The 15,689-nt window shown below is 38.3% G+C and overlaps 1 protein-coding gene across 1 annotated transcript; it reads right to left on the reverse strand.

The window, feature by feature from the left end:
* Positions 1 to 4,111: 4,111 nt before the first annotated feature.
* Positions 4,112 to 15,689, reverse strand: LOC145231937 (glycine amidinotransferase, mitochondrial-like). Its single transcript, XM_080096405.1, has 5 exons — positions 15,596 to 15,689; positions 5,296 to 5,376; positions 4,977 to 5,081; positions 4,691 to 4,886; positions 4,112 to 4,420 (listed from the first exon to the last, which is right to left on the reverse strand). The coding sequence occupies exons 1-5, from the start codon at positions 15,647 to 15,649 to the stop codon at positions 4,137 to 4,139; spliced, it is 720 nt and encodes a 239-aa protein (XP_079952531.1). The 5' UTR covers positions 15,650 to 15,689; the 3' UTR covers positions 4,112 to 4,136.

A 15,689-nucleotide genomic window follows, 5' to 3' on the forward strand; every position in this document is an offset into this window, starting at 1 on the left:
CGTCTAATACGGACAAATACTTTGGTCCAAACGGGTCCGAATTAACTGGGGTTTACTGTACTTAACTACACAGCAAGCTATGATAGGTTTATGTCTTATCAGAATAGGCTTTGAATATGCCGGAGCATAACCATTGTAGTCCCATTTGACGAAGTTTAAAAAAATAAAAATAAACTTAAAGTGTTAGGATTGGTGACGCAGTATACGCATCTAAGCTATTTAACCTTATGGCAGCCGATCAGCTAGGTTTAGATGTTCCTTTAACCGGATAAAACTTGGAAGGCGTTTTTTGCACACATTTCCTATATGACACATCGCAGCAGACTTTTTGCAATATACAATAATAGGTATATTTTCCGTCTCGATCGGCAGTATTTTTATTTAAAAAAAATATGTCAATAATAAATTATCTATGTTGGAGCTGCAGCTCCAGTTTTTGTGCGCATGCGCACTTGGAAAAGCTACATGCCGGGCGAAATAGGCGACAGGGCAGCTCCACCAATCACGTAGCGTGTGAACCGGCCTGTAGTTGTGTTGTCTGCTCCGCGTTTATCCAAAGCCAAACCCGTGTACTATATTCTTAGGTTTGACAGTGAGTATAGTTAAATAATTATTTCGCCATCTTTCAATTTATTTGTTTGAAGGTTAGTCGTGACTTTTTAATACTGTAAGTGGGCTTTAGTTTTTGCAGTTATCATTGAATTAAAAAGTGTATCTAACACCTTGAAAAAGGGCATTTAACAGCAAGAAAAGTCACGATTAACCTTTCATAAATAACGGAATAACAAAGATTTAGGAACAAAATGGGATAAAACATCTGCTATTCCAAATATGTCATGCAGCAACAACAAGAAATACTCAGTTTTAGTTCTGAATGCTACGAAAGAAGGTAAATGCCTCAATGAAATTCAGGCAATATCAAATGCAGAACAAACAATTGTAGAAGCAACAGGAATTTTAAAATAACTGGGTGATGACAATTTCAAGTTTTGGTTTCGTAATGTTACATAATTATGACGTCACATGTGCTCGTTGGCGCCCCCAGTGTTTGTTCTGTACGTGGCGATACTCGACGTGGCATAAATGCACGTGGTGGTCGTGATTTGGTCGTTGTGCAAGAGAGATGTGATTTTTCCTGTCTGGATTTTATATGCCGGTTTTTATATTGCCAATAAAGATTGCAACAACTGTTAACTGCAGGTCCATATCGAACTGAAAAGGCGCGTTACAGTAACACATCATATGAACAGTATGTGCAACCAAGTGCAATCTTGTGTGTTGATATAATGGACATGTACTGTTTCTCTAAACAGTAGTTGCTAAATTGCTTCACAGGAAATGTTTCTTAAAGTGAACTTTCAAGGAACACCATTATTTCCAAAAGACTTGCACTTGCAGTGCTAACACTAAACAGAAAAAAAAAACAGTTTCTTAGTTGTCATTCGGAAATGAAGGAATAAGCTATTCATTATTTTGCCCAAACTATACGTTTATGATTGATTTTGGTTGCTAAAAGGAAGCACAAGGTTTAGAAGTATGGTTTGAATTTAAGTGAGAGTGTTGTAAATTGCAAAGCTTGAAGGAGTTTTGCACTTAAAAAAAAAATTATAAGCTATTTGCCACCAAATATAGCAGCAAGTTCTGACACAAATGTAATGTGGTTGTTAAATTTGTCAGTTATGATGATACAAATCAGAGCTTTGTGGCTATTTTTTTTTGTGTTGCCATAATCTGTGAAGTGTCATAGAAAATGTTGAAACATGAAATGTCATAGTAAAAAATGAAACATTACCATATTAATGACTGAGTAGCAAGCGTGTTAGTTGGTGGTAATTGTTATAACCAGTTTTTCTTAAATGTTGTTCAACTGAAATACTTCGACCTTTTCGACTCATTATGGGCCCCCTTCCCTGAAGGAGACACATATTGATTTTACTCGAATTTGTTTTTTTTTGTTTTGTTTTCTTTGTTTTTTTTTCTTCCCAAAGTTTGTCCGACTCGTTTTTCCATCAAATGTTTGATGGATTTGGATGAAATTTACACAGATGGTAGATATAGGAATGCAGATGTGCATCCCGATTTGCTTTTGTTGATTACCCCCAGTATTTACCCTGCTAGCGCCTAAAATGGGTTATTTTCTTGTTAAAGTTTGTCCGACTCGTTTTTCTATCAAATATTTGATGGATTTGAATGAAATTTACACAGGTGGTAGATATAGGTATGTAGATGTGCATCCCGATTTGCTTTTGTTGATTACGCCCAGTATTTACCCCGCTAGCCCCCTAAATTGGGTTATTTTCTGCCTAAAGTTTGTCCGACTCATTTTTCCATCAAATGTTTAATGGATTTGGATGAAATTTACACAGATGGTAGATAAAGTTATGTAGATGTGCACACCACTTTGTTTTTGTTGATAACCCCAGTATTTACCCCGCTAGCCCCCTAAAATGGGTGAGTTTGTAAACAATGTCGGAATTGGCTCAAATTTGGATAGCTTGTGTCGATTGTTGTGTTCAACCTTTTAGCCACAACATTTACCCCACAAGCCCCCAAAGTGTAAAACTTATTTGTATGTTACTGGGAAAAAAAATTATGAAAATTCTGATTCGCCATAGTCTTACAAGGGCAACCAGTTGTATGTTTCTCGTTGGCGGGTTGCTTGGTGAACGTTTTTGTGCCATGACAGTTAGGGGTTGTTAACAGTCCTATGACGTCAGAAGCATTACCGATTGTTGCTCAAAACACCTCTAGTGGTCGAAATTTTAAACATTAGCAGATTTTGCAGTACTATGGATTGAGTCATTGAGGTTTCATATTTTTTAGTTTAGTGTCAAACCCCATTAGTAACCCTCCTAACCCCCTAAAATGGGTAAGTTTATAAAACAGATTCGGAATTGGCCAAAATTTGGGTGGCATGTGGACCATGGCTTGAAATGCACTATTTTTAACTTTACATGTGTGGGAACCCATGAGTTTCTGCCTGCAGAAACAACTAAGGTTATAAAAGACGATGGCTAATATGGGACCCTATACAAAATAAGCATGGGAAATATATATATGTTTTTGAAATAGGTTATAGTGTAAATGCAACAACAAAATGTGCTAAGCCGCCCTTCTAGTTTATTACTATTTTTAATATTGTTGTTGTGCTTTACCGTATTTATAACCGCATTTAAATCGTTTCGAGTCTGTGTCACGTGTGGTTTTGTGCCACATTATTACTGCATATTATTAAGTTTGGTCCATCGCTGTGCAAGTAAACAAAATACACAAATGATACCGTCTGCTGTTTTCACTCGTGTGCAGTATTGCGTAACAAAAATTACGTCACAATGGAGTTGCTAATTAAGATTTGTATTACTTGTTTTTCTTCACAAAACAATGGCTAGAAAACTAGAAATGTGGCTTTTCTATATATTGACAACTTATATATGTTCAATAAAGGCTAAAATTTGGAGCAGCACCCCCACAAATTTTAGGCACGAGCCGCCACTGTTTATTAGTACAAACTTGGAAAAAAAGCTAAAACGTCCTATGCTATTACAAGCAAAAACTGATAAAAATGGTCACGTGGCAACGGAGCATCCAAGCGTGACCAATCTGCAGAGGTTGATCAGAAAAAAAAGTGCCGCAATTTCTTGTTTGTCCATTTTTTTGCCAAAACTAAAACTGTGTTCCACAGAATATAGTTGTTAAATATCCTATTGCTTCAAAAAATAGATATATTTGCTAAACAATGGCTAGAAAACTAGAAATGTGGCTTTTCTATATATTGAGAACTTATATATGTTCAATAAAGGCTAAAATTTGGAGCAGCACCCCAGAAATTTTAAGCACGAGCCGCCACTGATGCTGCTGTTCGTCTATGATACCAAGTGGCAAGTGGCCAATTGCTAGGAAAGATCAACTACACTGGAGCGTTTTTCAATACTAAGGGGGCGAAAGGATTTTCTCGGGTGAGATAATGCACTTTCGCTGTTGACACAAAACAATGAACTACAAAAAATACACGTGAGTGCGCATTCTAAAATGAATACCTCGTGCATTCGCAGTGTGAAATGGGTTGTCAGTCGTGACCCACTGTTGCTTCGTAATGCACGAACATGTTGAGAACAAGGCCACCGCCGGCTTTTCAGTTAATAATTGGGTCCACGTGTATATTGAGTACTTCCCCTTTTTGATGTCGCAATTCCACATGGCAAAAGCAGCACGAAACAACATTCGCTTACCTGATCATATAACTCATCACTCATAAGAGGCTTAGGAGCAGTGGTCCATTTAGCCCCGGCTTGAAAATATTCTTTCATCAGTGACCGATAAGCGCGATATTCGAAAAACCTGGAACGCCAAGCCATTGGTGCCTCGATAATTTCTTCACCAATCACGATCAAGATATCTCGTGGCATAGCTGCGTACATCCCTGCATATAAAGTGATGAATAAAAATATCGAGCCACAGACAGTTTTCTGATTTAGTAATAACTTTTTTAGTTTATCTATTGGCATATAGGGGTCCAATTAAAAGAGCACATAAATTCGGTTGAAAATGTCGCTTGTTTTAGGCGCTTAGTGCATACACCTAAAATACACAAGATAGGTGACGTTGTTCTCATTTTACCCTTTCTCTGTTTTTTTTTATATTAACACTTAAACAGTTATTGTCATATAATTTTATTTTATTATTTATCTACCTTTGGATTTAAAATCTGGTGTTTCGTAGGTTTTGCTCCAATCTACTATGTCAGGACGCCTCACAGTGACGCCTTCGTGGCGTAACACATTGCACATTTCTTCGATTTGGGACACCGCTTTTTTCACGTGCTCTTGTGGGAAAAATTGGCCCCCGAACTTTCGAAAAAACTCCCACTGCTGATGACTGGTGATAGCCTGGAAACACAAAGGTGAAGTTCATTAATTCCAAAGCTAATGCAAGGGATCTAAAAATATAAACTTGATAATATGCATAGATTGTCATACCTTTACTTCGTGAGTAAGCGGGGGTACGCACGCGTTTTCAGGGCGACCGACGATCACCTCATCAAGTGGGTCCCACTCGTTGTAAGAACAGACTGGCGATTTTATCTGTCGGTCAACGTTGAATATACGATAACTTTACTTTACGTGGAATCAATTGGCGACGCATAACGTAACAGTTATGACGTCATAAATAGTTCAAACGATTGCTGATAGTGTTTTATTAACAATAGGGATAAAAGCGTGTACCAAAAGGCAGTAGTTGGCGAAATAATAACAAGGTGGTGCAGATATCCACAGAGAGGGGTGATAAAACATTCACCTTTTGTCCAGCTGTATCTGCATGTTGTTTGCGTGTAGCTTGAACCGCCACAACCAGCTTCGAGCGAGAGGCAATAACATTCTAGTAATAAAAAAAAAACTTTTAAAAATATATTTGCTATTTTCTAGTCTACCGTTATAATTGCATGCATGTGTGGCTTTAGAACGGTGTTGCGTATAAACAACATGTATGTTACATCTTATTTGCCAGTAATTGCCGATTTCTATTGATTCCGCAACGTGGTTTAGTTCTTTTCGTTGCTGACTTCCGTGGAGCACGGTGCTGCGTCGGTTGTATTAGAAAAGCCGTTTATTGTCGTGTTGACCATTATTGGTGAGTCACTGACACACAGGGGCGGCTCGTGCGAGGGTGCTGCGGAGCTGCAGCACCCCTTAGATATTTTTACTTAATATTCCTACCACAATATTACAGATAACTTCCATTATATTCTTTTTTATTCTTTAGCAATATAAAATTAGAAAAAAATCCACCTTGATCGGCATTTTTTTCCTTTTAAAAAAAATATTGCATTAATATGTTTTCTATGGTCGAGCTGCAGCTCCAGTTTCGTGACGTTTTGCAGTTGTGCGCATGCGCACTTGGAAAAGCTACATGCCGGGCGAAATAGGCGACAGGGGGCTGTGGCTGCCGCAGCCCCTCCTGTGACGTAGCGCTAGTTGAGTTGTCTGCTTCGAGTCAGTGAACTCCAAAGCCAAACCCGTGTACTATATTCTTAAGTTCGGCAGTGAGAACAGTTAGATAATTATTTTGCCATCTTATAATTTATTTGTTTGAAGGTTAGTGGTAACTTTTTAAGATGACTGTAAGTGGCAGGGTTGGGTAACGAGTCCCATCAGTCGAGTCTCAAGTCAAGTCAAGTCATTAGGGGTTCGAGTCCCAAGTCAAGTCGAGTCAGAAGGGGTTCGAGTCTCAAGTCGAGTCGAGTCATTAGCGGTTCGAGTCTCAAGTCGAGTCAAGTCATTAGCAGTTCGAGTCAAGGCAAGTCACAAAAAGTTTTTGAAAAAAGGTTTAGATAGTTAATCTATTTGAATGTTTCATCGCGCCCTTTTTAACTTAAAACGGACACCGCTTCATTACAATGAACAAATCCTATTAATTCAGAGTAGGGTTAACTTTAATAAATCCTGTTAATTGACACTGATTAAACATTGTGGAAAAGAACGTTAACCTGTTCAAAGGAGTTTTTGAAAACCGAAAATTCATATTTTACTGCATGCGCTAGAACGTTTGTTCAGTAATATAAGCGCTTAAAGCGAATACTTGGCCTTGGCATGTACTGCATTCGATTACCTTAAAACCCAAGCAATTAGTACAACGCTTAATGTCAGCGTAAGAAAGTTTAGCAAAATGTAGCAGCGACTTCGTACGTTAAAATTAAGCAAAAATAACTTCGCACCGCACAGTAAATTGCTGCTAATGTTTGGTTGAAGCCAACTGAACAGGTTATCTATTATAAGAAATTTCCGTTTTGTTGATGAAATAACGAGTCCGAGTCCGAGTCGAGTCTCTACTAAGACGAGTCCAAGTCAAGTCGAGTCTTTTCACAACTGAGACTCGAGTCAAGTCAAGTCTTTTGAAAAGCTGACTCGAGTCGGACTCGAGTCGAGTCACTGACTCGAGTCTCCCCATCACTGGTAAGTGGGTTTCAGTTGTTGCAGTTATCATTGAATTAAACACCTTGAAAAGTCACGATTAACATTTATAATAAATAACTGAATTAAAAACTTTTAAGAAAATATGGTATAAAATATCTGCTACTCCAATGCCATGCAGGAATAAGCAACAACAAGAAATACTCAGTTTTAGTTCTTAATGCTATCAAAGAAAAAATAAATTTGTGACTGTGAAGTTAAATGCCTCACTGAAATTCAGGCAATATCAAATGCAGAACAAACAATTGCGGAAGCAACAGGATTTTTGAAATACCTGAGTGAAGACAATTTGAAGTTTTGGTTTCTTAATACACCATGTGGACAGTATTTGCAACCAAGTGCAATCATGTGTATTATTTAATGGACATGTACTGTTTGTCTAAACCAGCGGTTCCCAAAATGGGGTCCGCGGTCCTTTAGGGGTCCGTGAGGCAATTTTGGGGGGACCGCGAAGCGGTTGAAGTAATTCAATAATCTTATTTGGCGTCAGTTTGTGCCACTAAATAAGTTTAAATCAAAGTAGAATTGAGAATCAACTGTCTCCATTGCTTAACAATAGCCTTTAATGAATGACAACTATCAAAAATGTAATTGTTCGCGCACAATTGTAGTGCATTTGTCTTGTCTGTGATGTCACAAGCTGTGTTTGGATGACTTTTATGCGCAATTTTGCATAACTAGCTAAAATCCTGAAATCAACTTTCGTTTTTATGAAATACATATTTAGGCTCAAGGACCGCGAGCCCTCAAAATAATGGCAAAGGGACCGTTTTGAAAAAAAAATGAAAAAGTTTGGGAACCGCTGGTCTAAACAGTAGCTGCTAAATTGCTTCACAGGAAGTGTTTCTTAAGAATGAACATTTTACAGACAAGATAGTAGTGACCACCAAGCAGGGGCGGCTCGTGCGAGGGGGCTGCGGAGCTGCAGCACCCCCAGTATTTTTACTTGACATTCCTATTCCAAGTTGTTATACAAAACAATCTTTACATATAGTTTTTATGTTTGTTCAGTGTATACTAAGAATAACTTTTATGGCATTAATCGGCATTTATTAAAACAAAATTAGTAAAAATTTTGTATTATTTAAAAAAAAATCAAAATAATGATAAGTTATCTATGGCGGAGCTGCAGCTCCAGTTTCGTGACGTTTCATGACGTTTTCAGTTGTGCGCATGCGCACTTGGAAAAGCTACATGCCGGGCGTAATGGGCGAGAGGGGGCTGTGGCTCGCGCAGCCCCTCCCGTGACGTAGCGCTAGTTGTGTGGTCTGCTTCGCGTCAGTGAGCTCCAAAGCCAAACCCGTGTACTGTGTTTTTAAGTTCGACAGTGAGTGCAGTTAAATAATTATTTTGCTATCATTAAATTTATTGTTTGACTGTTAGTCGTGACTTTTTAAGATGACTGTAAGTGAGTTTCAGTTTTTACAGTTATCATTGAATTAAAAAAGTGTATCTAACACCTTGAAACAGAAAAAAAGGTCATCTAACACCTTTAAAAGTCACAATTAAGCTTTATAATAAATAACTGAATTAAAAAGATTTGTGAAAGTATGGGACAAAACATCTGCTACTCCAATGTCATGCAGGAATAAGCAACAACAAGAAATACTCAGTTTTAGTTCCTATAATGCTACCAAAGAAAAATTAAATTTGTGACTGTGAAGTTAAATGCCTCACTGAAATTCAGGCAATATCAAATGCAGAACAAACAACTGCAAGCAACAGGAATTTTGAAATGAAGGCAAAAAAAAGAGTGAAGACAATTTAAAGTGTGGATTTCTTAACACACCATGTGGACAGTATTTGCAATCAAGTGCAATCATGTGTATTGATATAATGGACATGTACTGTTTGTCTAACCAGTAGCTGCTAAATTGCTTCACAGGAAGTGTTTCTTAAGAATGAACATTCTACAGACAAGATAGTAGTGACACCAAGCACATCCTATTGTTGACAAAGAAAAGCTAGTTACTCAAATGAAAATGTTTCTGTAGATCTGATGTTCATGATTACTTTGAAAATAATCTAGATTCTAGATGATGTTTTGACAAGTGAAATTAGTAGGATGAAAAATCCTGTTTGCTGTTTCCATGAGTCCTGCAAAGGCAAAACAGTTCTTTTTACCTCTGAAAAGGATGCAAACCTTTGTTAGGAACACCATTATTTTCAAAAGACTTGCACTTGCAGTGCTAGTACTAAATAGAAAAAAAAAACAGTTTCTTAGTTGTCATTTGGTATCAAGGAAGAAGCTATCAATTACCATGCCCAAACTATAACTTTATGATTCTTTTTAGTTGTAAAAAGGAAGCACAAGGTTTAATAATATGGTTTAAATTTAAGTGGGAGTGTTGTAAATTTTAAAGCTTCAAGGAGTTTTGCACTTAAAAAAAGCAATTACAAGCTATTTGCCAGCAAATAAAGCAGCAAGTATAGCAGTTAAGAATCTGAAAGACAAATAATAGTCTGTACACAAAAATTCAAAGAAAATATGTTAAAATAAACAAGTTCTGACACAAATGTAAAGTGGTTGTAAAATTTGTCAGTTATGATACCAATAAACAGCTGTATGCCTAGTTTTTGTGTGTGTGACAACAACCTGTGAAGTGTCATAGAATATGTTAAACGCTGACTGTGACCGTAAGTTACTGAAACAAGACCATTTTTTTAAATGTTGTCTAACTGAAATACTTCAAAGTTTTTCGACCCATTACTTTTTTTCTTATTGTTTTTTCGATATTCTTGTCGTGTTTTACCGTATTTACAACCGCTTCGTTTCGAGTCCGTGTCACCTATGTTTTTGTTCCACATTATTACTGCATGTTATTGAGTTTGGCCCGTCGCTGTGCAAGTAAACAAAATACACAAATGATATCGTCTGTTGTTTACACTCGTGTACATTACTGCGTAACAAAAATTACGTCACTATGGAGTTGCTAATTAAGATTTGTATTACGGTACTTGTTTTTCTAAAACAGAAAACGGTACTTGTTTTTCAAAACAATGGCAAGAAAACTAGAAATGTAGCTTTTCTATATATTGCTAACTTATATTTGTTCAACAAAGGCTAAAATTTGGAGCAGCACCCCCACAATTTTTAGGCGCGAGCCGCCACTGCTGACACAGCCAATGGATCGTTTGCATTCATTGCAATTGTGACAAATGTAACGTCTTCAAGAAGCATTAGAATTTGTACATTAAACCAGCGGTTCTCAAACTTTTTTAATTTTTTGTTAGAACGGTCCCTTTGCAACTCTTTCGAGCCATCGCGGTCCAAGCCAATCATAAAATTTAAAATAACTTGGCAAAATAAAAGTGCCAAGTTACCAAACTAAAAGTTAATTTTTTCCTCTCGAAAGCATTCCCACAACAACATACAATCAATCAATCAATCAATCAATGCACAGGACTTGGCGTCCCCTCGCTTTGATGGACACAAGGTTCTTTCTTCTGATCGCTTCCCTCTCTAGCGTCAGAAGAGGAACTCCACACTCTTGTCTGATGGCGTCTGTCCATCTCTTTGGTGGGCGTCCTCTTCTTCTAGCTTTACCAAAGTCTTGCTCGTAGGTGGAATTTGTAAGTTCAATGCTTCGGGCGACATGCCCGAACCATCGAAGTCTCCTCGCCGACACCACATCTTCTATGGTCTCGGTCATGCCCAGCGTCTTTCGAATGTGCTCATTGCTGAGTCTGTCCCTCCGTGTCCTTCTTAGGATTGTTCTGAAGCATTTCATTTCAAACACCAGCAGAGCTCTTATCTCCTGTTCTCTGAGAGTCCACGACTCAGAACCGTACGTCGCTATAGGAAGGATTAAAGCCCTGATGTATAACTTGAGTTTTAGGGTTCTGGACATGTCTCTAGAGGTCCAGATGTTACTCCTTAGACGACCAAACGCCTGTGACGCCATGGATATTCTGTGTTGGACGTCAGAGGCACAGTTAGGGATCAAACTGCCGAGGAACTTGAACTCTCTTACTTTTGGGACTATGCGTTCGTTTATTGTGATGTCTTCGTGTTCTTCTGGAGACATGATTGCGCATTTCGAAGGGTTTATCTTCAGGCCCCATTTTCTGCAGGCTTTTTCGAGTTCGAGGGTTGATAATTTTAGTTTTTCGAACACAGTTGAAATTAACGTAGTGTCGTCTGCGTACCTTATGTCAATTGACATGTCCTCTTTTAGTTTGAACTCTTTGTCCAGGCTTTTGATGTCCTTCATTATATGCTCCAGGAATATATTAAACAGGCTCGGTGACATTATGCAACCTTGTCTCACTCCCACGTTAACTGGAAACCAGTCTGTAAGTTGGCCTCCTGCATTGACTGCACATCTTGTGTCATCATATAGTGTTTTCATAATCCTGGTGTATTGTAAGGGAATTCCGATTTGGCCAAGCATCTTCCAGAGCGCCTCCCTCCATATTGTATCGAAGGCGGACTTGAAGTCGATGAAGTTGAGGTGCAATGGGACTTGGTGTTCCCTTGCCTTCTCAATTATCTGTCTTGTTATGAAAATTGCATCCGTAGTTCCCTTGCCTGGTCTGAAACCGAATTGCGATTTGCTTATATACCTTTCAATTAAGTGCTGGTTTCTGACCATCAGTATTTTACAAAAAACTTTCCCAGGGACTGATAAGAGTGAAATGGCTCTGTAGTTTTTGGCATTTAGCTTGTCGCCTTTTTTGTGTATTGGGGTTATAATCATCTTAGACCAATCTTCTGGTGTTTTTTCTTCTGTGATTATTTTATTGAACAGCAATGTCAATGTTTTGATCATCCCATCCCCACCAGCTTTTAATAATTCTGATGTTATTCCATCAACACCTGGTGATTTCCTGTTGTGCATTTGTTTAATTGCTTTAATCACTTCTTGTTCTGTTATCGACGGGATAGACACTTCTTCTTCGTTCTTAGTCTGGTCGAATTCAAATAAAGCATCCTGGTCACGCGTAAAGTGCGTGTTGAGATGTTTCTTAAAGTGAGACTTCCAAATGTCAAGGATGTCTTGTTTCCCCATCTTTAGCTTTCCTTGAGCGTCTTTCATTGCTGATGTAGATTTGTAACTTTTACCCTCTAACTGTCGTAACTGTCGTTTAAACAGCATTCTAGAGTTGTTTCTTTTGAAATTTTCCTCCATTTCAATTATTTCGGTTCTGAGATTCATGTTCTTTTGTTTTTTAACGGCTATATTGACTTTCTTATTTAGTTTTCTGTAGTTTTCTTTAAGCTCAGTGTTCTTAGGATTATTTAACATGTTTCTTTTCGCAGCTCTGCGTTTCTCACAGAGATCTATGATTGTCTGTGGTAATCCTGATATTTCGTTCTTGTGTTTGAAGCCTATTTCTTGTTCTGCAGTTTTGTGTACTATGGTTTTGAATTCATTGTAGAACTCGTTTGGGTGCAAATTATGATCATCATTCAGAAGAGTTGCAAATCTTTCACCCACTACAGCCTCAAACTTTTCTCGAGTATTCTCACAGCTTAGTTTATCGTTGTTGTAACGCTTTGGAGGTTTGTGCACTTTGTGTTTGGACTTTTTTGGACTTTCTGTCGTTGTGTTTGCAATTATTAGAGAGTGGTCGGAACCTATTTCTGCAGACTGGTAAGACCTGCAGTTCTTCACTGCTGACTGTTGCGTTTTTGACATCAGTATGTAGTCAATTTGCTTCTTTGTGAATCCGTCTGGTGCTGTCCATGTGTATCTGCGACTTTCCTTATGCTTGAAGATGGTGTTAGCAATGAATAGGTCGTTAATTGCACAAAATTGGAGCAGATGTAGACCCCTTTGATTGTGGTTGCCTTGTGCGTATTTTCCCACGACATTTGGCCAGTTAACTTGAGTGTCGGTACCTACTGATGCATTGAAATCACCAAGCATAACTATTTTATCGTTACTGTTTAGTTTATTTATCTCGTCTTGCAAAATGCTGAAGAAGTTTTCAAAGCAAATGTCACTGTGGCTAGAATCTGGGGCATACACTATGAAGTAAGCGATTTTTGTTGTTTTCCACTGCATGGTGACTTTGAGTAATCTACTGGAAATACAATCATAGTCTATTACCATTTCTTTCAGTTCTTTCTTCATGATCATAGCGACGCCTTGTCTATGAATTCCGTCTTGCCGTGGAGAGTGTATAATGATATATCCACCACTTTCCCACAATGTTTGCTTCTCATTCGACCAGTGTGTTTCTGTAACACCTAATATGTCTATTCCCATTCGTTCAATTTCCTTCATCAAAAGCTCAACCGTACCCGTTTCTTTAAGCGTTCGGGTATTCCAAGTTGCAATCCGAACCGGGAGATTCTTAGCACCCTCTTTTTGCCCGGGACTGAGGGCCATTTTTAGTCTTGTGTTCATCATTTTTTCGAGCGTCTACCTGGACACTTGCTCAGAGACATTCCAGGGATTTTGAATCAGGGTTGTCTCCCCTAGCCTTTCACAAACCAATGCGTGACTACAAGGCAGCAGTTGCCTCGAGTGAGGAAGTCGGTTTAGCCGACGGCCACTCGACCCGCGACAGGTTGTACTGGGCTACGTGGTACCAGTAGCAGGTATAAGCCTGACCTGACCTAACAGAATGAATGTAGTATAGTTTCAAATGATGACTTTGCGTGGGAATGTTTCCAAGGCAATTTATTACGTCACAAACAATACTAAAACAACATAAACATAGTGCGCCAACAATCTCTTCTGTTACTTGAAAATGAAGTAAAGAACCACTTTTTGTCATAGAAAACTCATTGGTCTATATAATTTTTGCTTATACACTCGCAAGATCCCATATTATATAAGATTGTGGAAATGCTTTAAGCTCCTCGCGGTCCCTCTAAACCCGCCTGACGGACCTAAGTCACCGCGGACCCCAGTTTGAGAACCGCTGCATTAAACGGTGGTAAAAAGCACAACAGGGGCATTGGCGCTCGCTTACGGGAGGAGGGGAAAAAACCCGGGTTAATGTTTATCAACTAACGATTTATTACTTATTGCAGTAACGGTCTTTTGTTCCCTTGGAAAGTGTACGAAGTTGTTTGTGTTTATTAAGACCGCGTTGGTTCCGCAAAGCGCACTCCTTATAAACTCGTTATGATGCTGGTCGCTTAGTTGGACAATATCAGATGTATAATAAGACCAACTACTCTAGCGGGCCCGATGAAATGACGTCGTTTGGTGTTTGGTGACCCCTGCTTTAGCCAATTATGTTTTGCGAGAACTGAAATTTGCTCTTTGTCGTTCACGGGGTTCGAACCCAGGATACTTCTGTGTAATTGTTTATTTTAGTTGTCCGCGTTTCTTTTATTGAAATCTTATTTTATGAAGATTTTTTGTCTTGATAATATAATTTAACTATAGGTAGCTATATAATTCTTACACAAAAACGATAAGCAAATAAGTGAACTCACGCACTCGATAGCATAAGCTTGATAATAAAATCTACAATCTACATTAACGTAAGGTTATACCGTATTTACCGTACCGTATCTCAATTGTAAGCCGCCCTCGTTTATAAGCCGCCTCGATTGTAAGCCGCATGTTAAGGTGTTAAAAAAATAATGTAAGCCGCCCTCAAATGTAGGCCTAAGCTGCACGCTGGAATTTTAAAATTCTATGTAATTAGATACGATTGTTTCACATACATATTTCTGTTGTTACTGTACCCAACAGAACGTATATCGACGTTTAATCTGTACACGCATGCATGTTTTGAACCCCAATAATTTAAAATGTTGGAGCGTAGAAATAGTTTTGATATAAAGTTAAAATATAAGCCGTCCTCGATTATAAGCCGCACAAACGCCAGCTAAAAAAAACAATATAAGCCGCGGCTTACAATCGAGTAAATACGGCACAAATTTAGAGTGGAGTCTAAATTAAGTGGAGTTATATGATAGCTTAAATGGTTACGTTAGACCAAAAAGGCTTATTGACCAGAAAGACAACACATTCCAGTCGGAGATATGTTATGTTTTCATGCCCACGATCGATAAACAGGAAATAATGATAGTTTTTAGTTTCCCGTACAAAACGTTCTCACGGAACATTGTTTTAAACATTGTTTTGCCTCTATGTAATTGTGAAGCGTTTTCATCGAACTGTTAATAAACATTCAACCAAGCCAGTTTTTTGTTTAGGCGCTTTAAACAGTTTCACCGGATGGTGGAAGGGTTTGTCACTTTGCGCCTAACCGGAGTTGAGCAGGCTTTTATGTTGGTTATATCCAATCTTATCTAAGGTTTGTTTTTTCAACGTTCAAATTTTTATTTTTGTTGAAGTATTAAGTGCAGTTTTCTGCAAACGGTGCGCTGTATCGTAGTGGCAGATATGCCGCGGTGTGTCTGTTACTCAAAAGCATTTTTTAAATACGCATTTTAAACATAATTTTTCTACATCAGATTTAAACGTTGCGAAACGAAACTACAGTGACTTTGATAATTAACACAAACTAACTTTTGCAAGTGTGACGTTAGTAAAATGATTTAGATTACGTGTTACACACACACATAAATTGTCAAGTTGGACCAGAAAGTTTCATGTGACATCCAACACATCATCCAGATCTGACGTTAAATGCCTTACTGTAAACAGGCGGACATAACCATACATTTACATGTACAACACTGCAAAACCCACCTGTCTGGCTTGTAGTAGGATAACTGAGCCATACGTCAATAATGCACGCTTCATTCTTCGACGTTGTTAGTGTCAATTAATAAAAAATACCTAG

This window comes from Phallusia mammillata, chromosome 1 (assembly GCF_965637545.1).
Source record: "Phallusia mammillata chromosome 1, kaPhaMamm4.hap1.1, whole genome shotgun sequence".
In the NCBI taxonomy this organism is placed as follows: Eukaryota; Metazoa; Chordata; class Ascidiacea; order Phlebobranchia; family Ascidiidae; genus Phallusia; species Phallusia mammillata.

What these genes read in the sequence shown, in the direction of transcription:
- LOC145231937 (XM_080096405.1), bottom strand. Translation starts at nt 15,649, where the DNA reads ATGAAGCGTGCATTATTGACGTATGGCTCAGTTATCCTACTACAAGCC. An exon ending in CAGATACAGCTGGACAAAAG is followed by an intron (nt 5,082 to 5,295) that starts GTGAATGTTTTA and finishes GTTGACCGACAG; the next exon opens with ATAAAATCGCCAGTCTGTTC. An exon ending in ACCAGATTTTAAATCCAAAG is followed by an intron (nt 4,421 to 4,690) that starts GTAGATAAATAA and finishes CTTTATATGCAG; the next exon opens with GGATGTACGCAGCTATGCCA.